Below are 26,802 nucleotides of genomic sequence, written 5' to 3' on the forward strand. Positions count from 1 at the left end.
TGTAGTATAGTTTAGTGTCGGGTATTGTGACCCCTCCTACTTTACTCTTCTTTCTCAAAATTGCAGCAGCTATTCGGGGTCGTTTATAATTACATATAAATTGTTGAAGTGTTTGTTCTATGTCTGTGAAATATGCCATTGGTACTTTAATGGGAATTGCATTGAATGTGTAAATTGCTTTGGGTAGTATGGACATTTTGGTGATATTAATTCTTCCAATCCATGAACACAATATATGTTTCCATTTGTTTGTTTCTTCCTTGATTTCTTTCTTCAGTGTTGTGTAGTTTTCTTTATACAGGTCTTTTACTTCCTTGGTTAGATTTATTCCTAGGTATTTTATTTTTCTTTTTGCTATGTCAAATGGGATTTTTTTCCTGACTTCTGTTTCTGCTGTTTCATTGTTGGTATACAAAAATGCCTTTGATTTCAGAATATTGACTTTGTATCCTGCAGTTTTGTCAGATTCGTTTATTAGGTCAAGCAGTATTTTAGCAGAGTCTACAGGATTTTCTAGGTACACTATCAAGTCTGTCATCTGCAAACAATGACAGTTTTGTTTCCTCCTTTCCAATTTGGATGCCTTTTATTCCTTTTTCTTGTCTGATCGTTGTGCCTAAAACTCCAATACTATATTGAATAGAAGTGTTGAAAGTGGACAACCTTGTCTTGTTCCTGACCTTAGTGGAAAAGATTTTAGTTTTTGCCCATTGAGTATGATGTTGGCTGTAGTCTCTCATATATGGCCTTTATTATGTTGAGGAATGCTCCCTCTATTCCCACTTTGCTGAGTGTTTTTATCATAAATGGGTGCTGTACTTTATCAAATGCTTTATCCGTATCTATTGGTATGATCATGTGATTTTTGTCTTTGCTTTTGTTTATCTGATGTATTACATTTACTGATTTCTGAATATTGAACCATCCTTGCATCTCTGGAATGAATCCCACTTGGTCATGGTGTATGATCTTTCTAATGTATTGTTGGATGAGGTTTGCCAATATTTTGTTGAGGATTTTAGCGTCTCTGTTCATCAATGATATTGGTCTGGAGTTTTCTTTCTCTGTTGTGTCTTTATCTGGTTTTGAGATTAGGATGATGGTGGCTTCATAAAAAGTTTGGGGGGGGTTCCATCATTCTGGATTTATTGGAATAGTCTGTGAAGGATAGGGATTAGTTCTTCCTTGAATACTTTGTAGAGTTCTCCTGTGAAACCATCTGGACCCGCACTTTGGTGTGTCGGGAGTTTTTTGATTACTTCTTCAATTTCATCTGCTGTTATTGGTCTGTTCAGGCTTTCTGCTTGTTTTTTTTTATTGAGTTTTGAAAGATTATATTTTTCTAGAAATTTGTCCATTTCACCTAGGTTTTCAAATTTCCTGGCATACAGTTCTTCATAGTGGTTTCTTACAATCCTTTGTATTTCTGTGGTGTCAGTTGTAATGTCTCCTCTTTCATTTCTGATTGTGTTTATTTGGATCCTTTCTCTTTTTTTCTTGATGAGCCTGCTTGAAGGCTTGTCGATTTTGTTTATCTTTTCAAAGAACCAGCTCCTGGATTCACTGATCCTTAGAATTGTGCTTTTAGTCTCTATGTCATTAAATTCTGCTCTGATCTTGGTTATTTCTTTCCTTCTGCTTACTCTGAACTGTCTTTGTTGTTTTTCCTCAAGTTTTTGTAGATGTAGGGTTAGGTTGTTTATTTGAAATGTTTCTATCTTTTTTAGGTAGGCCTGTATCACTATGAACTTCCCTCTCAGGACTGCCTTGGCTGTGTCCCATAAATTTTGGGTTGTTGTGAGTTCATTTTCATTTGTTTCCAGAAACATTTTGATTTCTTCCCTTATTTCATTCTTGACCCATTCATGGTTTAATAGCATGCTATTCAATCTCCATGATTTTGAGTGTTTCAGGTTTCTTCCCTTGAGGTTGGTTTCTAGCTTCAGTCCCTTGTGGTCAGAGAAAATGCTTGGTATGATTTCAAATTTCTTAAATTTGTTGAGGCTTGCTTTGTGTCCTATCATGTGGTCTATCTTTGAAAATGTTCCATGTGTGTTTGAAAAGAATGTGTATTTTGCTTCTTTGGGATGAAGGGCTCTATATAAATCAGTTAAGTCCATTTCCTCTAGGGCATTGTTCAATGCCACAATATCTTTGTTGATATTTTGTTTGGAAGATCTGTCCATTTTTGACAGTGGGGTGTTAAAATCCCCGACAATAATTGTGTTCCTGTCAATATCCTTCTTGAAGTCCTCTAAGATTTTCTTTATGTATCTGAGTGCTCTTATGTTGGGTGCATATATATTTAAAATGTTTAAGTCTTCTTGGTGGATTCTTTCCTTGAGTACTATGAGGTGACCTTGTGGGTCTCTTTCTATGGCCCTTTTTTTGAAGTCTATGTTGTCTGATATGAGTATTGCTAACCTAGCTTTTTTTCCCTGTCCATTTGCTTGGAAAATTTGTTTCCAGCCCTTCACTTTTAGCCTGTGTAGATCTTTTGTCCTGAGGTGGGTCTCTTGTAGGCAGCATATGTGTGGGTCATGCTTTCTTATCCATTCAGCTATTCTATGCCTTTTGATTGGAGCATTTAATCCACTTACGTTTAAGGTTATTACTGATAGGTACTTATTCATTGCCATTTTCGTACCTGTGTTTCCCTCTCTCTCTCTCTCTCTCTCTTTTCCTTGCTTCCCTTAAAGCAGGCCCTTTAGCATCTCTTGCAGAGCTGGTTTGGTGGAGGTGTATTCTTTTAGACTTCTTTTGTCTGGGAAGCTTCTTATTTGGCCTTCTATCTTGATTGAGCGCCTTGCTGGGTAAAGTAGCTTTGGGTGCAGACCACTGGTTCTCATTACTTGGAATATTTCTTGCCAATCTCTTCTGGCTTGGAGTGTTTCCATTGAGAAGTCAGCTGCTAACCTTATCGGGGCTCCCTTGTATGTTACTTCCTGTTTCTCCCTTGCTGCTTTTAAGATTCTTTGTCTTGGTATTTTGCCATTTTAATTATGATATGTCTTGAAGTGACCCTCTTTGGGTTCCTCTTGATTGGGACTCTCTGTGTTTCCTGGATTTGTGTGACTTTTTCTCTCATCAAATTAGGGAAGTTTTCCATCATTCCTCTTTCAAATAGGTGTTCTATCCCTTGCTCTTCTTCTTCTTCTGGTACCCCTATTATACGGATATTATTACATTTCATATTGCCTTGCATTTCTCTTAATCCCTCTTCATTGTTTCTGAGCCTCTTTTCCTTTTCTTGCTCTTTCTGGGTGTTTTCTTCTACTTTGTCCTCTAGCTCACTGATGTGATCTTCTGCTTCATCGATCCTGCTTTTGATTCCTTCTACTGTGTTCTTCAGTTCAGAAATTGTATTCTTCAGTTCCTCTTGGCCCTTGTTGAGAGTTTCTATTTCCTTTTTTATGCTGATGTAGTTCAGTGAGTTCATTGTAGCTTCCCTGTATTTTCTGGTAGCTCATTGTGAGCTCATTGAGCTTCCTGACAATCATTGCTTTGAACTCAATATTTGATAGTTGAATTGCCTCTATTTCATTTAGCATTCTTTCTGAGGCTTCCTCCTTTCCTTTCATTTGGGGATTGTTTCTTTGTCTTCCCATTGTTTGTGAGACTCTTCTTGTTAGCCTCATCTTCTTAAATTGATCGTTCTGGCTCCCTGGGTTTGTGGTGTGAACTTCTGTGGTAGATTACCACGGAGTTTCAGTGGTGCAGTTTCCTTGATCTCCCAAGCTCACTGGTCTTGGGCTGTCATTTAAGTAGTCTCTGTGTTTGTCTTTGGGTTTAGATTGTTGTTGGGTCTTTCTTTGATGGTTCCTTCCCACCAGCTGGTTAAATGAGAGTCACTCTGTCTACCTCCTCTTGTATTTTGTTGTGCTGGTGAGGGCAAGTTGTGTTGAAGCTGGTTCCTCCATGTGTATAAGGTTGTAAGGATTCTCTCTTACTCTTAATCAGTTGTTTGTATTGGGTACTGTCTCTACTGTTTTGTTGTATTTCCAGAGAGGTCCTTGATTGAGGTTTGTGTGGTTTCCACTCCCTCCCTCACCTTCTGTTGTTATCTGTTGGTGGTTCCTTTGTTGTTGGGTTTCCTCTTCCAGTGGGTATCCTGGTGTTCACCGCCTCCACATACTCTTGTTTGTGATCAGTTGGAGGGGGAAAGCAAAATGGTTTAAGAGAGCAAGAGAGTATTCTATGATATTTACAGTAGCAACCAGTAGAGAAGAGATGGGAGATCCTTTGACTGTGTATAGTGTTAATCGTGATCTTCCACCCAGCTATCTGAATTTTAGAAAGGATGGAAAGAAGATAAGACTCTTGTTGGGGAAGGAAGAATTGTGAGTTGGATCTATAAAGCAGTGAGGTTGTGGGAGGTCAGATTCTGGGGTAAGGTGAGAGTAAAGGATAGTAAATAGGTGTAGTGTGTGAGAGAATAGAGTTCACCACTACAGTAATAGAGTTCAGGAAACTTTGAAATGGGCTAAGATCTGGGAGGGGTGTTGTGAAGTAATTACAATTGCATGGAACAGCAATTATTTACAATAATATTAGGACAACAATCATATGACAGAATCTATGAGATCTAGGTAACAAGAATAGGGAGTACAGAACCTAGAGTAGTGTGCTAATGGGACACAGGTGAGTTAAAGGACAGTAGATTAGCAATACACTATGAAAGAGATATCAGGGGAAAGCTGTCAGGTCATACAATATATCCAGCCTAGCAAAGCAGACTATACAAAAAGAAGAGGAATACAAAACTACTGATAAAGAAAAGATGTAAGAATACTGGAATAATAATAGTAATACAAATATGCAATAACTTGCAGGTTCTCTGTAATAGCAGAGTGACATTTTTCTGACTGTCCCAGCTGTTGTGATGCCCCTTCTTTGGGTTCAACTCTGGTCTTTTCACAGATCCAGGATTTTGTCTCACTTGTAAGTATTTAAAAAAATTAAAAAGGCAGACGAAGGAAGGAAGAAGATATAAAATTGGAGGAAAGGAAGGAGGAAGGAATAAAACAAGAAAGCAGGAAAGAGAGGAAAAAGAAATTAAAAGAGAATAAAAACAATAAAAATTTAAAAATTAAGAATTGTTAAAAAATTGAATAAAAATAAAAAGTCTCTTGGTTTCAAAGTGGCCAAACCCGCTTTTCTGGTCTTGCTGGCTGCGGCAGGCTGGGGGGTGATTGGTATGGCTTTCCTTCGTGTGCCAGTGGTGGGAGCACTGTCTGGGAAGCTAACATGGCTCCTCAGCCCTGCACCCTGGGTGTGGGAATCAGGCCTTTTCCCAGGGTTACTGCTGTGGACTGGGGTGTGGGGAGGCTCTCCCATGCACGCGCCCATGCTCTCGGCCAGACTGCTTCACCCTTCCTGGTGCTATGGGGGTGCGCAGGGTCCCCCACAGAAGCACACCTTCCCTGCAACCTGAGGGGGGCCTGGGTGGCAGGGAGGCTGCAGCAATAGATCACTTTAGGAGAATTCCCCAAACAGTGTCTGTCTTTTCACTCCTTCCTCTTGAGAAATTCCTCCTATTCAAGCCTGCTGCTCCACATAATGGCCTGGCTTCTCCCGCAGCCAAACTCTCCAGCCAGACTGGTGACCGTGGGGGTCAGGGCCCGCTGCATGACCCAACCCTGCCGGTGTCCACAGTCTCCAAGGGTGCTCACAGCCCTTGTGTTTGCTAGCACATGGATTCTTCCCAGTGCTGCTCAGACCTTGTTTGGCTGGGGAGGGAGCAGTTGTCTTGGCTCTCTCCCAAGGACTCTGTGGCAAACCCAGCAGCGGGCACTGGGTCTGGGGCTGCAGCCCCCAGGCCCCGTGCTGGTCTCTGGGACCCTACCTTGTTGCAGCACTCTCCTTAGTGTATGGTTTTTTGGTTCCGCCACAATCCTTGGTTCCCTATTTTCACATATGCTGAAGTATGTTGGTTGCTTGTTCCTCTACTCCGTAGATCAGCCAGGATTTTCTCCCCTGTGCAGAGGGAAGCCGGATCTGCTCCTTCCTACTCTGACACCATCTTAGAGTCCTCCATTTCATTTTATGAAGCACATTTTTGAAAATGAACATAGGTTTCTTAATATATTGAATAGAATTTCTAAGTTTGGACTGTGCCACTTTTTTCCCTGTTTTTTTTTTTTTGTGTGTGTGTGTTTGTGTGTGATATACTTGACACATAACATTATGTAAGTTTAAGATATACAAGGTATTGATCTGATACATTTATATATTGCAAAATGATTCCCACAGTAAAAATAGCTACCACCTTCATCCTGCCATATAATTACCATTTCTTTTTTTTGTGGTGAGAACATTTAAGATCTACTCTCTTAGCAAAATTTAAGTATAAGATACAGTATTATTACCTATAATCACCACGTTGTACATTAAATCCCCAATTTTGATAATCTTATAATTGGGAATTTGTACACTTTGAGCAACATCTCCCCATTTACCTCATCTTCAACACCTGGCAACCACCACTCTATTCTCTGTTTCTCTGATTTTGTCCTTTTCAGATTCAGCACTTAAGTGGGAGTATACAGTATTTCCCTTTCTACATGTGACTTATTTCACTTAGCATAATGTCCTTAAGGTCCATTAAAGTTGTTGTAAATGGCAGGACTTCCTTCTTTCTCATGGCTGAAAAATATTTAATTGTATATATGTACCACATCATGTTTTTTCATTCACTCATTGACAAACACTTAGGTTGTTTCTATACAGACATCTTTTGAGAGTAGACATCTTTTTGTATTCTTTTTCCATTCCCTTTGGATACTCATTCAGAAGTGGGGTTACTGGATCATATGGCAGTTTTATTTTATTGCAAAAGAACTGGAATAGCTAAAGCAATCTGAGAAAGAAGAACAAAGTCAGAGGTATCACACTTCAGGATTTCAAACTATACTACAAGGCTATAATAATCAAAACAATGTGGTACTGGCATAAATACAGATACAGAGATCAATGGAAGGGCTTAGAATAGAAGCAGCAACAGGAAATAGCCTAGGCAAGCTGCTGGCTCTCTAGAAGCATACTCTCAAAATCACTTGGACTCATGTTGTGAAATCTTTCCTGCATGAAGTCAAGAACCCACACACTACTGGTCAGCTCAAAGCAGATCCACTCCCGGTCTGGTCGGCATCTGTTAATAGTCTGTTTGTTCTTCTCAGGCTACCACCTTTTTCTCTAACTTGAATTTGGATAGTCAGCAAAAGAGTCAAGAAAAAGGTGCTTAGAGGGCGATTTCGATTTGGTTTTGTATCCAAGCCAAGAAATTCTGAGAATGACTCAGCAAACTGAACAGGGAATGGGGTGGGTGTCTCACCTGTTTTCTGGTATTACTACTGCAACTTCTCCCAGATTACGTTTAGTAGAAAGACTTCAAGTACAGCTACTAGCAACCTCCCTTGCAAGTCTTTAATGACCTCAGTTCTTCTATACTTGTGTGTATGTGTGGAGCAGGGGACAGTGCCTTCCTTTGGCCAGCACACACCTTGATGTGGTATTCTTTGGGACTCTGACATGTTTGCTCCATAAACTAGCAAAGTCTGCTGTTTGCAAAATTTCACACAGCAGTCACATCCTTGTTCATGGAGTCATAAACTGAAAACACACTTTTCATGAGTAATATCAGCTTGTTAGAAAGGCAAGTGGATTATCTGGGAGCCCTCAGTAGCTTCTCAATGCTGTCATCAATGGTGTTGCTGGTGATCTGAATAGAAAAGGCTGGTTTTTCTCTTACTGAGTCAAGAAAAATGTAAATCATATTTTCTTTTGGTTAACCTTGCCATGTTGACATTTATCAGCTTAACTCCCTTTTCTGTTTTCTTTGTTCTGAGTGACTAGTGCAATTGCTCTTGATCTTGTCTTCATATAGAGGCGCAGTCTTTTTCCCAAGGTCTCAATTATTCTGTGATCATGTTTCTTTTTCATTTCTGCTTTCTTATCTACCTGGTATGAGGATGATTAAGTAATCTTGTGGGTGAAACCTGGGCTAAAACATGGAGTAGACTCAGTCTAAGGCATGAGGTACGCAAACCTGTGTTTTCAAACAGAATAGGTAATTCATTAGTGGTTAACAAAGTTATGTCTTCTTACTCTCTGTGCAAGGAACTCTTGTAATGAAGGGAACCACACATCCAAAATATCAGTGCCTCCCTCTCTCCAGGAATTGATTTGATTAGGGAAAGACAAAGAGAAAGGAGGGGAGGAATAGAGAGAGCTAGAACAATGGAGAATGGAAGAGAGTTCTGTGAGAAAGTGTCTTTAATGCTCTTATTTCCCCTTCCATTTTTCTCAATTTTTTCTTCCGGCTAGACAACTCATATTTAACTTTCCTGTAAGAATATTAATCCTATAATTACCAATAATTTGTTTGGTTAAGATGAGGTCCTCCTGAAAATCTTTGCAAATGTTAATTTACCCAAATTAAAAGAAGTGTCCTCAGACCATAGCAAGACTAGATTCTTATAGGTATACCATTCCTAATGTGACAAAGAGATAGTACCTATTAAGGAGGATGAAGTGCAGGCGACATTAATGGCTTCCTGTATTTTTCCATCAGCAAAGCTTATGGTGACCCTGACAGGAATTTAGAACCTATATTACGAAGCTCATTTAATAGTACAATCTTGAATTTAAAAAGTGGTTCTTCTGACAAGTGTGCCAAAAAGTCAGAGAGCAAGAATGGAGACTGTATAATTTAAGGGCTCTTACCTGACTGTTATGTGTCCAGAACTGCTTATTCATAAACTTGATTCAGGAACTTCCAGGCATCTTGTCCTTATCACCAGATTTCTCTGGTTAATTAAATTAGAAACAAACTCCTGCCAACTCAAAAATGTCTCTCTACAAAATATAGGAAAGAAAGAAAAGAGTTGTATTATTCGATAAGCATCAAACCAGAATGTTATATCCATCACAGGCAATCTGCTAAAAAGATCACAAAGACAGGAAGATATGGCACCCTTTTATATAGCCAAATAGATATGTCTATGTGTAAGTGGGTGTTTGGGGACACTTATTCAGTTCTATCCGTCTATTCACTTATATCAGCAAACATATCACACACACATTTTTAATTACTAGTTTCAAAAAACAATAAATGTTAACATCTAGTAGAATAAGTCCTCATTTTTTTCTTTATCAAGAATATATTGCCTGTACTTTGCCTTTTGCAAGTAAATTTAAAGTTTAAAATCAGCTTGTCAAGATTTATAGACAAATTCCATTGACTTTCTTTGGGGGCAATTGGGTATTAACATACACTGTAGATTCATTTGGGGAAGAATTAACACGTTTACAATATTGAGAACTCCTCTCCATGAACATATGATAATTCTCTATCACTTAGGTTTTGATTAATTTCTCTACATACTAGCTATATATGTTTAATTTTTATTACATATTTTATTTTATTTTTTAATGATTGTATTTCTTTATTACTAGAGAGAGGGGAAGGGAGGCAGAAAGAGAGGGAGAGAAACATCAACGTGTGGTTGCCACTTGCGTGCCCCCTACTGGGGACCTGGCCCACAACCCAGGCCTGTGCCCTTACTTTGGAATCAAATCAGCAACCCTTTGGTTCTCAGGCCAGTGCTCAATCCACTGAGCCATACCAGTGAGGGCTAATTTTTATTATATATTTTATATGTAAATATAAATATAATAGTAGGTACCAGGTACTTTGTATTGTAATTTACAAGTTGTATTTTATTAATTTCATGTTGATACTGTTTGTTCCTGCAAAAACAAAGTGTATGCTTACATACTGATTTTATACTCACCAACTTTTAAAAATTGGTTGATTTAATGGTTTATCTTTACTTGTTATTTTTGTACATTCTTGTCTGGTAACATTATTTTATCATGAATGAATAATAAATTTCATAAAATATTATTCTGCATTAATTTAGATAGGATTATTTTTTCATTTAATCTGCCCATGAGATATGCAGCCTTGGACCTATTTATCCTCAGGTCCATTCCTCATGCTTTTCCTCCTCTTTTTCCTACTGTAACATACCTATGTCCCATTTCTTATCCTCTGTGCTCTCTAACAGCTGGATGCCAGATCAGTTAAGACAAGAAGAGGTAACAGATGGAGATTAGAGCTCAGGAAGATGGAAGTGCCCACAATTTTCCTCTCTGAAGCAGGTGGCTTTCTTTCAAGGACTACATTATCTCTGCAGCTTCAAGGTCCTTCAGTAATAGTGCCTTGTTTCTTTGTTCCTCTAGCCTACTTGTGGGAGTACCTTCCTTGAGTTGCTAAGTATTATTTTGCTCAAAATATTTCTTTCCCCACTGGTTCTTGAGTAATCAATTTCCTGCACTAAATTCTCTGAGTTATACATTTAGAATGACTTCTGTTTTCTGGATAATCCCTGACTATTACAGTTGACTAATTACATTGACTGCTTTTTTTTTCATGTGAAATCTTCCTTTTATTCCTAGGAAAAACTTAACTCTATCACATATGTGTGCACACACAAATTCTAAGAGTATAATGGAAAGATTTATTCAACTTTAAGATATTTTGAGCACTACACATAAAGCTCTACAGTATTACCTGTGGGAAGCAACCCACGTGGTACTCAGATATTTTAGCCTGAAACTGATTTATCAGAAAAAGAAATATTTTAAACAACCAACTGATTCATGAGCTGAAGAAACAATAGTATATTACCCAAGTAATTACAAAGGAGGAAATAATGAAGATAATTTCCAAAATATGAATTAGAAGATAATAGAGTGTATTCATGAAAGCCAGTTCTTTGAAAATATTTCTGTAACACTTTCTGTATGTATTACCAACTAAAAAAGACAGAAGCAGAAATAAGTAATATTAGTTAAGAAGAATTCTATGAAATATAACTGCAGAAGAAAATACAGGTCACAAGTGAATACTATAAATACTTTACCATTGCATCAATATAACAAATGGTGGATAAGGAAAACATCCAACCTAGAGAATTATTTTAGCTAATAAACACAAACAAATGATAAAATTACCATTCTGCATCCCTCTAATGGATAAATGGATTAGGGCAATGATCCTCAATGTCTTCCAACATCAACATAAAGATGATAGCAGACATCATGAACGTCTTAATGGAAGTGCACAGTGCTCCCTATGGAGTTGTGTTACCAATAAACAAAGAAATATGCAAACTTTCATCTGTTTATGTTTCTTCCTATTAATATTAAGGATCATTGATGCTGACTGTCAGTTATATTGGGTTCATTATTCTATGTACTGTTTTATATGTTTGAGAATTTCAAAGATAACATTATTTTATTATAAATAGCATTCTTATAAATTTAAAAACTCAATTGAACTGGAATATTTTAACAAAATATAAATGATTAAATAGATCCATAAAGAAATGGAAAACTTAATATAATAATAGAAAACTAAAATTGTAGTTACAATCCAAGGAACCCTCAAAATATTCCCAGACCAAGTTTGGAGATGAAGGAGAAACAAATCAAAAGTTTATATAAACTCTTCCAAATCATACAAAAAATGGGAAATGACTCATCCATTAAAATGGGCTAGCCCTGGCTGGCGTAGCTCAGTGGATTGAGCGCGGGCTGCGAACCAAAGTGTCGCAAGTTCGATTCCCAGCCAGAGTACATGCCTGGGTTGCAGGCCATAACCCCCAGCAACCGCACATTGATGTTTCTCTATCTCCCTCCCTTCCCTCTCTAAAAATAAATAAATAAAATAAAAAAAAGAAGAAAATTTTTAAAAATGCTGTAAAAAAAAATGGGCTAGCTCTCCTCAATATAAAGACCAGATAAAAAGATCATTTGAGGCAAGCTCACTCATGTAAGACACAAATATCTTAACTGCACAGCACATGAAATACAGTGGTGAATTAGTAAAGAAATAGGCTGTGTCAAAGGAATGCAAAGATTATATCACTTTAGAAAAAAATGAATCAAAATTCTCTACAATAACAAATATGAGAGAAATAGCATTTGATCATGTGTAAGAATAAAGAAAAGGTTTTTGATAAAAACTCAGCAAAAATCCATGGTAATAACTTAACAAAGTTATAAGAATGAAATTTTCATATCATAAAATCATTAGCAAATATACATAAGTGTGACATATTACAACTGTTTCCAATTGAATCTGGAAAAACACACAGAGGTATGATGCCACAAACCTGGAAGTGAATGTATGGCAGGACACAGCCAAATGCAAGAATAATAAAATAAATAAAAGGCATGAATGTTGGTGGGAGAAGGGGTCAGGGTGGAGGGGAATAAAGGGAAGAAAGAATAGAACAACTGTAATAGCATAATCAATACAATATATTTAAAAATAAATAAATAAAAGGTATGAATAACTAAAAGAAACATAATAGTACTGATGTGACCCTATAATTAAAATATATAAACTAATAAGCAAACACAATATTCAAATATATCAGAAAAATAAAAAATCTAGTATATAGAAAATCACTATAGCAAAATCAGAAGCCTGGTCACACATAGTCAATAAGTAATTAGAATATGTAAAGAACAATATACCAGTCAAAACTGGAACAGTATCTGAAAGGTACCTAAAATGAAACCTTACAGAGCTCTACAAGGTCTTTATGGAGGCAACTATAAAAATTTACTGATAGAGTTAGAGGGAAAAAAATCCTAAATACAGCAGTGTAATATGTTTACTGAGGGAAACAGAATATTTTAAACATGTCAATTCTTACATTATTTACAGATTTAGTGCCTTACCCATAGCTACCAAGATGACAACTAAACTTAAGCTGCTATTTCTTGTGCAAAAAATCAACCACCCTGGACAAAGTACCCTGGAGAAAGAATAAACAAAACAATATCAACAATAACAGTAAAAAATTAATAAGGAACCACTGAGGGGCACTAAAGTCTGTATTGAACTAGTACTTGTGTGGGAACGGTTGGGGGCATGCCCTGAAATTGAGACAGGTCTATAGAAGACAAGAGAAAAAATTGGTAACTATGGGAGGCAGTTATATGTTAAATAATATGATTGTAGTAATTATTTCACAAAGTATGCATATAGCAAAGCATCACATTTGGTAACTTATACAGATAATCTTTTGTACAAAATAAAAAAAGAAAGATAATAGCAAGTAGCACAGTAATTGCACTGTGAAGAGAACCTCTATTAGAAACATTAGCAATGACACTGACATTGGCTAAAAGAGGTCCCAGGAAGAGCAGCAGACCTAAAGAGCATCCCCGATTCGCCACAGGGCTCTTGAGGGACTTGGTCAGGAAAGGAAGGCTTTGAGTTACCAAAGGGAGGAACTGCAGGCCTGCTAGAACTCAGGGCAAGCGGTTCACCAAGAACACTGGACCCTACTGGATTCTCACGCCCTGCCGCCATGTCTGGGCAGCCACAGGCAGAGCTGGCCAGATGAGACGTCCCTGTACACTGAGTAGGGCTGTCGGGGAGTTGAGGACTTGATAGGAGGGGCTGAACCTGGGGAAGCATAGGGGAGGTAGCCCAGCACCTACCAGGAGCCCAGGGAAGACACTGAGAGAGGATGGACAGAAGCAACCATTACTGTCCGTCTTGGGAGGCGCCAGGCATGGCTGCTAAGCTCAGCCCCCCAGATACTTCCCACTGGGGTTCTGAGGTAGATGACAGCCTTGGTCTGAAGCCCGTTGACTCTGCACAGCACGGGGTAAAGTCCCAGGACCTGCAAAAAAAAAAACCCCCAAACCGATGAAAGTCCCCTGTGCGCATGCCCTGTAGGATGCTCGCCACCGCGAACGAACGCACACCTCCTTCCGGATGAGCCACCTGCGTGACCGGAAGTGGCTGGCCTGACTTCGCACGAAACACGCTGCTGAAATCGAGGCCTTGTCAGACAGCTGCTGTCCAAGGTGACCCGAGGGAGGAATCCCACATCTTGTCAGTGACGAGGTGCGCGATGTCGTGAGTGGGGTCTGTGGGGACGCGTCGCCGACAACTCCAGTCCCCTTCCCCACTGGAGAGTGGTGGCCACAGAGCCCGCCCTGCCCCTGCTCTCTGCCCTGCAGGCCCCAAAGTGGCAGTTGGGCCCACAGTGCCTTGCGTCCCTCCCGGGTTCCCAGCGAATAAAGGCCTCGGCCCAAGGGTGGTGGACACTGGCTCAGCTCGAGCTGGCGAGGAAATCTCAGACCCTTCAGAGGACCTTTGTGAGGGAGGAGGTGTACATGTACAGCCCAGAATGGGGCGTACATGGCCCTCGTCCTGGCATGGGCTTGGGAGGGTCCGGGCAGGTCTAATGACTGGGGTGCTTTCTGCCTTTGTCCTCGGGTGAGTCAGGGAGGTGGGGGCCCTGGTCTAAGGGTTGGCAGCAGGTGACCAGAGAGGTCATGTCCAGGGCATGGGAGGATTCAGGGTGAGGTGCGTGATGATACGTGGACCACTGAGCCCATAACGCGGACAGCACCTCTGAATCCTTATCTGCTGCCAGTCAAGGAGGGGCATTTGTCAGGCAATTGTCTGACAGAAGGCAGCCTTAAATCCCGCTCAGGGATCAGAAGGGTCAGCCTTCACCTGAGAGGTGGGATCACCACTCAACAGTGGGAGCAACCTTACATGCCCATCTAGGGAGTCAGGCAGGGTTGGAGTGAGGCCCTATGGGAGCATTCACAAGGGGGATCCATGTGATGGTGTTTCATTCATTTGGGGGAAGCCAGGCAAATGCACCCAGGCAAGGCCCATCTCAGTTCCTCCCCTGGCTCTTGGCTGGGTGCCCACCTTAGTGTGACATAGGACTCGAGTGCAGAAACGGGGGAGGCCCTGGCTCTAGCAGTGCCAGCCAGGGAAACTGAGTGGGGACTGAGGGAAGATCTACCCTGAAGGTGTGATGAAGGTAAAGCCAGCAGTCAGCAGTAAGGAGGTCTCTGGGGCTCTGCCAGAGCCACCATGTGAGAAGTGTGAATGAGGACTGGGGACCCTAAAAAGTCCAGGGCAGAGGGGGCTCCAGAGGGGCAGAATCCGTTCTAGGTGTTCTGTGCCAGCAACACCGTATCACTTCATTCTTGTGGCATGGCAGAGGTGTGAAGTGTCAAATTCCTAGCAACAGCTGGGAGTGGGACTTGGGTCTTGCAAATAATTAACTCGATGACCATGAATGTAACCTGAAAGCACCCCAAAGCCAAGGACACATATGACCCCTGCCAGCCCCTGTACTCACCCAAGAAGCACCCAGGGAGGACTCTATGGCTCTGGCCTAAGGCTCAGGCTAACTCCCCTTGTAGAGCCCTCGGGGGACAGGCTGAACAGGACAGGAGCCCTGGGGGTTCCCTGAGCACTGGCTGCCCTCAGGCCCTGCAGGGGCGGCCTTGGTTCAACCCAAGGTGGAGGGGCACACGCCAACTCACTCTCCCTCCCTCAGGTGCAGACATCACCTACTTTCTTGCGCACAGTGGTGCCTGCTGGCCCTGACCATTGTCATCATGCCTCGGGGGCAGAAGAGTAAGCTCCTTGCCCGTGAGAAACGCCTGCAGCCTCGAAGTGAGTCTCAGAATCTCCAGGGTGCTCAGGCCACTGCAGCAGAGGTTGAAGAGTCCCCCGCCTCTCGTCTTTCTGGGGAGTCTCCCACAAGCTCCCCTGCTCCTGGTCCATCCCAGGAGCCTCAGGGAGCCTCGGCCACTAGCTCTCCTGAAGAAGGTGTGTCATGCTCAAGATTTAATGAAGCTGCCAAGAGCCAAGTGGAGAAAAGTACAAGAGCCTCCAGGGCTGCACTCGTCAAACGGAGGGCTCGCAGAGATCCTCTCAACAGGAAGGTGTGCAGGCTGGTGCAGTTCCTGCTGGAGAAGCTTAAAAGGAAGGAGCCCATCACACAGGCCGCACTGCTGAGGATCGTCAACAGAAAGTACAAGGAGCAATACCCCGAGATCCTCCGGAGAGCCTGTGAGCACCTGGAGCTGCTCTTTGGCCTTGAGCTGAAGCCAGTCAACCCCAACAGTCACACCTATGCCTTTGTCAACAACCTGGGCCTGCCGATTGAGGGAGACCTGGGCAGCGAAGAGGTGGTGCCCAAAACCGGGCTCCTCCGCGCTGTCCTGGGGGTGATCTTCGTGAAGGGTGACCAAGCCACTGAGGAGGAGATCTGGGAGTTCCTCGATGTGTTGGGGGTCCACCCTGGGAAGACGCACGTCATCGTCGGGGAGCCCAGGGAGTTCATCACCAATGAGCTGGTGGAGCAAAATTACCTGGAGTACCACCAGGTGCCCGGCAGCGATCCTCCACGCTACGTGTTTCTGTGGGGCCCAAGAGCCCACGTTGAGGTCAAGAAGATGGAAGCTCTGGAGCTTTGGGCCAAGATCAATGGAACCGTCCCCACTGCCTTCCCCAGCCTGTACAGAGAAGCACTGAGACATGAGGAAGACAGAGCATGGCTCACAGCTGTAGCCATGGTTGCCACTTTTGAGAAGGGCAGTGCCCCTTGCAGGGCCAAGTAGACAAGCTCCTCGCACATCTAGGGAGGTGTGGGGCAGGCGTGTCACCTTGAGTTTGCAGAGAGCAGTCAATCAACCTTCTAGTTAGTAAAGCGTAGTGGACTCTGTAGGGCACAAAATATTTACCCTGTTTGGTTCCTTTGTCTTCTGTAGATGAGTGCTTTTTAGGTGTATGTGTATTTTCAAATGTTCTTCCTCATGGAAAGTTTCTTTGCTTAAGAATCTAAGAGTATTAATGTCTTGGATGCCGCATTTATTACAGCTGAGCTTTAAGATCAAGAGTTTTGTTTTGTGCAAACCGATACAAAAGCCTTCTACACTTCTTTTTGCTACAGAGCAAATTAATGCAGAATAGGATAGCATTTTGTGTGCAAATGTGCAAAATCTTACAGGAAAATACTGGAGCTCACACAATGGTGAAACAAAAGTAAGGGCTGGTCAATTCTTAGTTTGCTTTATTCTCTTTGATCTTTCCTTGTAAAATTAAATGGCATATACCTGGATTTGCTTAATTCTTCAAACTGCATGAGAAATTAAATTGTAATAAATTTGGTTTCTTGCTCCTGTCTTGTGTTTTCCCCTCTAGCATTAATTGACCAACTGTTCTTTGGAACCCTCTAATGGTTCTGGCTATGGTAAGAAAAGCAGACCAAGCTGCTGCCCATAGAAGTTAGATTCTTGCAGCAGCGTTGGTCTCATAGGAAGGATGGTGGCATGCATTGTGAGAAACGAGTAAATGACAATGAAATGGAAGCGGTGAGGAGAAGCGGGCTGCTGAAGACAGCACATCATTGCCCATCATGTGATCAAGGCAGTGTCGGGCCTTGGGAAACTGCCAGTCCCTGGGGTTGGGGAGACGGGTAATGTTCACTTGGGCTGCATGAATGGCTTCACGATGCTGTTGAGTGCACAGTATGGGCCAATCCCCCACATGCTGGGTCTCAGGTTGAGAGATTAAGCCTGGGATGGGAAACAGATCCTAAACATTGGTTTGGGGTGAGGGAAAACCACAGAAGGACAGAAGGATCTCCAGCTGGGGCCACACGGAAAGGGGTCCTTTGTACTTGCCCCAGAGCAGGTGAATACAGTGCATGAACTAGGTGGTTTTGGCTGAATGTGTCCAGAGTGTTTCTGAGTTATAAGGGTGATAGTCCCTTGAAGTGAGATGCCAAGAAGCCACCGGAGAAGTGTCTCTTCTTACGGCTGGAGAGAGGCAGAGCTCACTTCATGAAAACGGCATTTTGCTTAAGGACTTTGCATGTAATTAGCCAAATTCTAAGGCTGGCTCTATTTCCAGTGATGATGGAATTAATAAAATGGGGGGTGGTTGGTGTGAGAAGGCACCTTGGAGAGAAGTCTGTAGTCCTGAGACATAAGAACTCTGAGTTGCACCCCTCTAGAGAAGACCATCCCACACATGTTAATAACTGTTGCTCTGATGGGGAAACCCCACTTCATTCTACTTGCTTAGCAACACTTAGGCTAATGCGATGTCCTTATTGTATACAGTTGCATACTCTCCCATAGAGGACAGAAATAATATTCTGTGAGGGAAGGCTTTTATTATCCAGAGTCAAAAATCATCTTAGTAATAACGGCCATGCATTAAAAGGACCAAACATAGCCTAACACTGTGCCAGGTGGTTTAACTTGAACACGAATGAATGCCCATAGTCCTTCTCAACAGACTACCAGACTCACTCACTTGGTGGAAAAAATGCTCGGAAGAGTCTGACATTCTATCCTGAACAGTGACAGAGCTGGACTCGATCCTGGCTCTGAATTCCTCTAGAGTCCCTACTGAACCACTCCACCGAGTCTGATCACAACTCATGTCACTTAATTCGTTTTTGTACTAATGCTCCAAAGTGTATTTCAGGTTTTAAAGACCTAGACTTTATATTCACAATATTGATATGGAATGATAGGCCAAAGAATAAGCAATAAAATGACAAATACATGGGAGGGCCAAATAAAGAATGGGAGAGACTGTGTTCAAGTGCTGAGAGAACTAGGACAGCAAAAGGAGGCATCCCAGGTCCTTCCAGAAAGAAAGGTGGAGCCCTGAATGACAGGTGGGGGAATGCAGATCCTAGAATCATGCAGTGACATGGAGACTGCCTAAGCCATCACCACTGGGATTCCCTGGGCAGGACAGTCAGACTGGCTGTGTAAAAAGTGTGACAGAGATATGAGGGCCTTGGTCTGAATTTGGGGACTTCAAGTAAGTGAAGAAAAGAGTCCCAGGCTCTTCCAGCACTCAAGGGTGAAGACCCTGAGTGTGGACTTAGGGAACCTACAATCCCAGAACTGAGAGGGCCACACAGTAATCCACTCTCCCTGGCTGCCCTGGGATACCTGGGCATTGTTGACATGATGAGACATACTGCCTCCTTTGAGGTCACCAGAGGGTGAGGGTCATAGGGTAAGGGCTATTGCCTGAGGCCAGGAGTGGGAGGTTTCTAGGCTTTCCAGAGGCCAAGGTGAGTACCAGGAGGACTGAGGGAACCACACACCCACCACAATGAATACACCATCGAAGTCATTTTACTTGGCCTGAGGAACCCAAGGAGATGTATGGTCATAGGAGGGGATCCTCACTTCTTTCTAGGGGTGTCAGGGTGGGGTGGCCTTAGTAGGAGGGGCCGGCCTCTGGGCCACAGAGGAATTATTCAACATGGAAAATCAAGGGACAAATCAAGGACTGAGAGTCCATCCACCCCGAAACAAAAATTGAACCTTACTTAGCCCTGGTTTCAGCCATTGATGACTTACCACATGGCTACCAAACTGATGCTCCCCCGACACTTAGTTTTATTTTGTCTATGGTAAGTCACATAAATCCTTTGAAACTGCGGCCACTACTCAGCTGAAGAGATGGGAACACAAGACCTAGCGTGAAGGCAAATAAGGACCCTTAATGAGGACTGAGTATCCCACAGAGACTAGTACAGATAATTCCCACTGAGCAGTCTGCACTCGGGGTACCTGGACAGGGCAGATAGGCTGAGGACCTGTTCCCCTGTTTCTTGTGAGTGCCATGACATGCCAACAGTTGAATGATGCCCCTGAATGTGCAATAAAAGACTCCTCATATTCAGAGACTGCCGGTCTCTGAGCTCATCGGCTACTGAGGCAACTGGCACTTCCCGGGCATCTTGGACATCTCTAAATACCACCAGCACCTTTTTGGGTGCTGTTTACACAGGGGCTGTGAACAGCCCCGATGAGGAACTCTCATGTTCCTCTGAGGATTCACTTTGTAAGTGCTCATGTGGAGATTCCTTGAATGTGAGTGTGAGAGTGTTACAGTGTCTGCTTCTATAGACGTACGAAATCAAACGACCCATTCTGAAAGGAGACATGCTAAAGATGGTCAATGAAAAGCACCACAGCCAATTTGCTGTGACATCATTGAGGCTCTGACATTATGAAGGCTCTTTTTGCAGTGGAATTGAAGGGAATGGACTCAACCCAACCCTCCTATGCCCTTGTCAGCAAAGTGAAACTCTTCAATAATGGGGGAGTGCAGCATGGAGGGGGGTTACCCCAGACCGGTCTCCTAATGAGTTTCTTGGGCCTAACTTTCCCCAACGGGAACCACATGGCAGAGGAGGAGATCTGGGAATTCCTGAATACCATGCGGTATATGGTGGGAAGAAGCACTTCATTTATGGGGAACCTAGAAAGCTCATCACCAAAGATTTAGCGAGGCTCAAGTACCTGGAGTACCACCAGGTGCCTGAGAGTGATCCACTATGCTAGGAGTTCCTCTGGGGCCCTGGAGCTTATGCCGAAACGACCAAGATGAAAATCCTGGAAATTCTGGCTAAGCTCAGCAGTACAGTTCCGTGTGCCTTCTCATCACACTAGGAACAAGCTTTGAGAGAGGAGGAAGAAAGAGCACAAGCCAGAGGTGCAGCCAGGGCTGGCAGTAGTACCCTAGGCAGGAATTGTCCCCCGGCCACAACCATCATCATCTACACTCCTAGAAAAATCTGATGGCAGTTAATAGTCATAAAAAATACCTGTGACATCATAAAAGGGAATTTTGTGGAAATGTGAAAGAACCCCATAGTAAAATTTTCGGGATAATGGAACAGAAAAAATATATAACATCATCAACCTGATTATTGTTTCTCCTTTCAGTCTTTTGTTTTGTGTAATTTGTTTACCACCTGGACATGCTTAGCTCATTAAAGAATGTAGGAGATAGTAAATCCTCACAAGATCAAGCTCTTGCACCCTTTCTCTTCAATTTCCCATTCGTAATTGAGCGCCTGGTGTTTGAGAGGCTCTGGGCTGGCACTGGGAAGGCTAAGATAAAGACCCAGTGTCTGCTCATAGAGCTTTGCTAGGCAGGAGCTACAATCATGCAAGGAGGATTGTGAGGCATCTTCTATACTTACAGGGGCGGGGGGAAACGGTGGGTGATTCGGGAGGAGTTCTCGTTGGAAGCACTGGGGTGTAAATTCTCTGAGTTGGAGAAGTTTCAGCTTGGGGATGTGGCAAGTCGGTCCTTGAGATGTCATTTGGAATGAAGATATGTGGTGGAGTAGATGAGGCTGTGTGGCTGGGGAGCAGAGGCCAGACCCTCTGATGAGATGTCTCAGTTGAGAAAGAAAATACTTGAATGGAAAACTGCACGGTGGTGGAAAGGTCTAACACTAAAACCCAATATTACGTGGTGCCTGGACAGGTGGTGAAACCAGCAGGGCCTCATCCCACATAATTGCAAGTTCTCCTCCATACTCGTCACTTGCAGATGAAGACTCCTACCAAACCACTATCTTTAGGAAGGGGCAAGGCCCACATCTTGCTTATGCCTCAGTGGCAAAGGTGTGATCCTTCCCAGCCTCCGAGCTTTGCAAAAGATCTGATTCCATACTGCCATGGCAACTAAGGGTCACCTCATCCTCTTGACACTACAAACACTGCCTCCCACAGGCCCTGTTCATTCACTGTTCCTGAGTGCACCCCTCGGTGCCACTTTGGGGCATGTGGTGTCCTCCTCCCCCATCCTGCGAGTATAGGTGATGGGTAAGTGGCTGTGTAGCTCACCGGTGCAGGGTCCAGTGTTGTGTGTTTGGACACCACATAAGCACACTGTGGAAAATCCTTCGTCACCTCACGGGGTAAATAGGAGGCCATTGAACATGCTGGTATAAATTTATTTAGGGTGGCAGATAATCCAGAAGTATATCCCTACCTGGGGCAGGGTATTCATTACCTCAGGCTGCCCTAATATAATACCGCACCCTGGGGGGCTGAAACGATTTATTGTCTCACAGTTCTGCAGGCTGGAAGCCCACAGTCAAGGATCCGGCTGGGTTGGTTCACTCAGAGGCCTCTCTCCTTGGCTGGTAGATGGCTACCCTCTTCACATGGCTGTCCCTTTCTGTGAGCGTATGCCTGGTGTCTTCCTGTGTGCCCTAAACTCTTCCTATTAGGCACCCACTCAGATGGAATGGCGGCCCACCCTGATGGTTGTATTTTAACTTTACCATCTTTTGAAAGACCTTATCTCCAAGAACAGGCACATTCAGAGGTACCGGATCTTATGACATCAGCATGAACTTTTGAAGGATACAGACCAGCCTCCCAAAGCAGGAATCGAAGGCGTCTCTGCTCTTATCTCCATGCAGGAAAACACGGTACATAAATAGGTGTCTAGCAGACTGTCTGAAGGGAGCTTCTCAGCGTGGTGAACTCCTTTGAGGTGAGGTGCACAGGAGCCTCTGTGCCAACTGACACCTTCTGGTTTGAACTGGTAGAGTCAAATACACCTGCATTAAAAGAGAGTTTTTATTAGGGCATTCCAAGTGTAATTTGCTGAATTCTAAAAGGCGGTTCCATTTTGTGGGAGAGAAAAAACAAAAAAAGAAAATGAGAAGGTTTGCATGGAAGGACCTCTAGGAAGGCCTGAAAGAGTTGGTGCTGGACAAATTTCAAGGAACTCTGAGGTACATCCCTTTGGGAAGAAAAAAGAACCAGCAAGCCCATATTAAAGAATTTATTCTGTAATGAAGAATAGCTGTTTTATTTTATATTATCTAGCAAGTTTCTGGCTGATTCAGTGTTTTCTTGCCCAGCAGCATCACATTTTTTCGATATCCTGGATTTAGAAAAAACGACATCCTACCTAGGATGATACTGTCTAGGCAAAAATGATAACTGCCATTCACCACATAGCCAATTATTTGACAGTCATCTTAACGGATACTTCACATACAAGGCCCACATCCCCAAAGTCTTTGAATACAGGGTTTATCAAACTCTGCTGGCCATTGAAGATCCTGCCTCACTCTGATAGTCACCAGGCAGTTAGTGTGACAGAACTAGACCAGACTCCAGGTCTGAACTGATCTAGGGCATACACTGTCCCAACACTAACACCCTGAAGCAGACCTGGTGTACCGTTTTTCACTTTTCTTCTCACTAACCCAAAGTACACCTCAGGCATTTTTTTTTTTTTTGAAAAGTGTGGCCAACCTACAGATTGGAGTGCATACCTAGAGCCATGTGAATAGCAAAATAATAAGAAATGTGAATAATGGAAAAAGGTAAAATATCTGGTAAATATGTGGTCATGTAAGATGGAACCTTCCAAAATTATCTGGCTCAGCTTGTTCCCTACTGTCAGTAAGTCTTTTAGCCCACAAAAGTTACCTAAACGGCCAAGTCTGGGTCGTAAAAAGAAGGGGTACATGTGCATGGGTTCTTTGCTTGGTTTGTTTCTTTGCTTTTGTTTTTCTCTGAGAGCCCATCATCTATCCAGATTCCTCTTTCTGCGTGGTCGTTTCGCTTCCCCATCTCACGTCACTGCCGGGACACAGAGCTATTCTCTGCAAGACTTGCAGTGGGGAGATCATTGAAGAGTTTGCAGGGGTGTGGCATTTCCCAGGAAGTCTTTCACTAAAGAGACGTGAGCCCAGCGGTGGACCAAGATGAACGGCGTGACCTTACAGAGGGTCGTGCGAACACTTGCCCTCATCTGCTCTGAGATCTAGGCTGTGGGGTGACTTTGGCTCAGAACTCCTCTGGGAAGTGAGTACCCTGTGGTCAGGGCTGTGGCCCAGGGAAGCCCGCAAGGCCCTGGGCGGGGTGTCATTGAGAACCCTGGCTGAGACTGAGGGTCCCTCCACCCCAGAACAGAGGGGGCGCAAGAGATTCCGCCCATCAGTGAGCCTTGAGAGGCCATGTCGTTGGTGCCCTGGAAAGCTGCGCACGCTTCCTCTTACGACATCTTAGGAGGTGGGAGATTTTCCCGGGGCGGCGGCCCACGGCAGGTGAGAGAGGAGGCCCAGCCTCTGTCTGCAGTCAAGGTGAGGAGGCTGAATGAAGAATGAGGGAACCGGGGCCCCCAGAGCGGAGCCAGCTCTCTGCTGTGGCCATGCCCCGGGCCTCAGGCCTAGGAGAGCTTGGGCCAAGCATTCCAGGGCTCAAGAATTCCAGCCCGAGTGTCAGGAAGGGGTGGACCTTGCTGTGAGTGGGGGCTCATTTCAAAAGGGACAGGCAAAGAAGACTCTAACAAGGGTCAAGACTAGGAAACTTGGCAGAAATTCCTGGGAAGGACCTGCTTGTGTCTCCCGCGGCGGCTGTGGAGGTTGGGACTCTAGTTAGGAAAGCATCCCAACTGCAGCAGGAGTCAGAGGACCTAGGGAAACCCACCCACCAGGCAGACGGGGATACCTTTTTTTTTCTGGGACAAGATGACGGACACTCCTCGTGGTCTTTGGTGTCCTCGGAGGGAGGGTGGGGGGTGGGGGCTGCCGGGCGGAGGGAGTGAGATGTTTCCTTCGGAAAGGACAGTTTACCCTCCGCAGTAGAGGGGTTTGCAGGGCTTCCCTGGAGTCGAGGGGTCCCCTGGCCCATGATATCTGCCGGAACACCCACAGCGAGGGATCAAGGGAGCCCCTATTCACAGCCTTGGAGAGCATGGGCAGTTGAGGTCCTCCTTGCCCTCCTGGTGGAGGGGGCGGTCTCAGAAAATCCAGGCAGGAAAGAGGAGGCCAGGCTATGGCCAATGTGAAAAGAAAGATTGAAGGGACTACGTGCCATTGAATGAGATGACGAAATTCTGAGCCTCACCTGTGCATTCAGAGCCTGAAGGCTCAGGACAGGCCTGCCAGGCTGAGGCTCGCCCTCACTGATTGACATCTAATCTAAAGAGAAGAGATCTTTAGTGTGAGGGTGTAGCCACCATCTGCAGAACGGAGGTATAACCAGGTAGTGCTTGGAGATCATGTGAGCACCCTGCATGAAAACTGAGGACCAAGCGGCCCATGAAGCAGAGGCCTCCACATATGTCTCAGTTGGGTGCCCCCTGACGGGCATAGGTGCTAAGGAACCTTTCCACTGCCTCCCCTGGGGTCTCAGGACCGTGGTAGCTTCAGTGTGAAGGGTCCACTTCATTGTGACAGAATAGAGCGGGCCCAGGACTTGCCAATAGTTGACAGGATGATTCTAATGGTGAACTGGGAAGACCCTCACATCCTGGAACACCCACCCAGTCCCACTGGCAGTCCCCTCCACTGTCACCCCAGTACTCCCTAGGCAGGCAGGTCTGGCAGGCAGGTCTGGCAGGCAGGCAGGTTCTCTCTGACTGCCTGCACAGAGTTCTCAGGGGACCGTGGGACCGCAGCAGCTGCTCTGTGCATTCCTAGAACACTGCCCTCAAGGAAACCTGGAGAGGCGGCCTTGGTGAAAACCAAGGTAGCGTCCTTCTCCCCACTGATGGCACTCACACCATCTCATTCTTTGTCCCCCAGGTGACCACATCTCCTGACTTCCTGGCCATACTCCTGCCTGCTGTCCCTGACTAGTGTCCTCATGCCTCGAGGTCAGAAAAGTAAGCTCCGGGCCAGAAAGAAACGCCAACAGGCCCGAGGTGAGCCTCAGAGTTGTGGCAATGCTGAGAGCTCTGCAGCAGCAGCAGCAGCAGCAGCAGTAGCAGCAGCAGAAGTGTCTGCTCCCTCCTCTGCTCCTCAGAGTGAATGTGATGCCCAGAGTCTGCCTGTTGCTGGGTCATGTAGCGCTTCCCAGGGGCCTCAAAGAGCACCAAGTCCCATCAGTCCTTCTGCAGGTGCTCCTTGCCCTGGATGTGACAAAGCTTCCAACAGCCATGAGGAGGATGTGGAAGACTTCTCTGAGGCCTCACTCTGCACTGAGTCCTCAGAGGTGGATATTTTCAACAACAAGATTTTGAATTTGGAGCTGTATATTCTGTACAGGTATAAAATGAAAGCACCAATTTTGAAGGGAGACATGCTGCATATTGTTGGGGACGATTACCTCACCCAATTTGCTGAGATGCTCAAGAGTGCCTCTGAACACTTTGAAGCTATCTTCGCATTAGAGTTGCGTGAAGCCGACTCTCCAAGTGACTCATATGCCCTTGTCAGCAAGCTAAAACTCCCCAATAACGGGAGGGTGCGTCCTGGCAAGGGGTTACCCAAGACCGGTCTCCTGATGAATATCCTGGCCATGATCTTCATACATGGCAACTGTATCTCTGAGGAAGAGATCTGGAGACAACTGAATGTGACGCAAGTGTATGCTGGGAGGAGGCACTCTGTCTTTGGGGAGCCCAGGAAGCTCATCACCAAAGATTTTGTGAGGCTCAAGTACCTGGAGTACCGCCAGGTGCATGACAGTGATCCTCCACGCTATGAGTTCCTGTGGGGCCCACAAGCACATCTTGAAACCAGCAAGATGAAAGTGCTGGAGTTTTGGGCAAAGGCCAATGGTACCCTTCCCAGTGCCTATCCACACAGTTATGAAGAAGCTTTGCGAGATGAGGCAGACAGAGCCCAGGGGCCGAGCCAGAGATGTAGCAGCCGGGGCTGCCGCTATTGCCAAAGTCAGCGCACCTTCCAGGGCCACCCCTAGAGGAGTCTGAGGCTTTTTGTCTTTCAGACCAGAATATATAATATCACAAAAGGGACAGTATTATTGGAATTGTAAAAGGGTGCCAAAGTGAAATTTTCGGGGTAATAGAACAGGGGGAAAAAAAAAAACATGATCAGTCTTAGTTTTCATTGTTCCTGTCAGTTTCCAGTTTTGTAAACTTAAATATGTTATATTTGATGTTGTTAATTTGTTCAAGACTTAAGAGAATTAAATCTTAAGAAATTAGGTCTTGTGTTTTCTGGCTCTTTTATCCACCACACACCGAGTATCTGCTCTTGGGAAGTCTCAGTGTTAGTTCTGGGGATGCTAATGGAAGTCTTACCTCTTTCATGTAACTTTATCACCTGCAAGTTGTACTCATATATGTGTAAGATGCTGAAGAACCTGTTCGGACCTAGAGGTGAACTCAAAAGAATGGGTGAAGAA

At 44.1% G+C, this 26,802-nt stretch overlaps 2 protein-coding genes and 1 pseudogene across 2 annotated transcripts; all 3 read left to right on the forward strand.

Annotated features, from left to right (window-relative positions):
• The first annotated feature begins 15,459 nt into the window (after positions 1–15,459).
• Positions 15,460–16,467, forward strand: LOC114505598 (melanoma-associated antigen B1-like). Its single transcript, XM_028523423.2, has one exon. The coding sequence runs from the start codon at positions 15,460–15,462 to the stop codon at positions 16,465–16,467; it is 1,008 nt and encodes a 335-aa protein (XP_028379224.2).
• Positions 16,468–17,178: 711 nt separating this feature from the next.
• Positions 17,179–20,466, forward strand: LOC118498559 (annotated as a pseudogene).
• Positions 20,467–23,663: 3,197 nt separating this feature from the next.
• On the forward strand, positions 23,664–26,355 carry LOC118498560 (melanoma-associated antigen B5-like). Its single transcript, XM_036016851.1, has 2 exons — positions 23,664–23,789; positions 25,456–26,355. Exons 1-2 carry the CDS (start codon positions 23,664–23,666, stop codon positions 26,353–26,355), a joined length of 1,026 nt encoding a protein of 341 aa, XP_035872744.1.
• The last annotated feature ends 447 nt before the right edge of the window (positions 26,356–26,802 follow it).

Source organism: Phyllostomus discolor, chromosome X (assembly GCF_004126475.2).
Source record: "Phyllostomus discolor isolate MPI-MPIP mPhyDis1 chromosome X, mPhyDis1.pri.v3, whole genome shotgun sequence".
NCBI classification, from domain to species: domain Eukaryota; kingdom Metazoa; phylum Chordata; class Mammalia; order Chiroptera; family Phyllostomidae; genus Phyllostomus; species Phyllostomus discolor.

Excerpts from the sequence above, each read along its gene's own strand:
- LOC114505598 (XM_028523423.2), top strand. The coding sequence starts at position 15,460 with ATGCCTCGGGGGCAGAAGAGTAAGCTCCTTGCCCGTGAGAAACGCCTG.
- LOC118498560 (XM_036016851.1), top strand. The coding sequence starts at position 23,664 with ATGTCGTTGGTGCCCTGGAAAGCTGCGCACGCTTCCTCTTACGACATC. Across the intron at positions 23,790-25,455 it reads AGCCTCTGTCTGCAGTCAAG|AGTGAATGTGATGCCCAGAG; the intron begins GTGAGGAGGCTG and ends TCTGCTCCTCAG.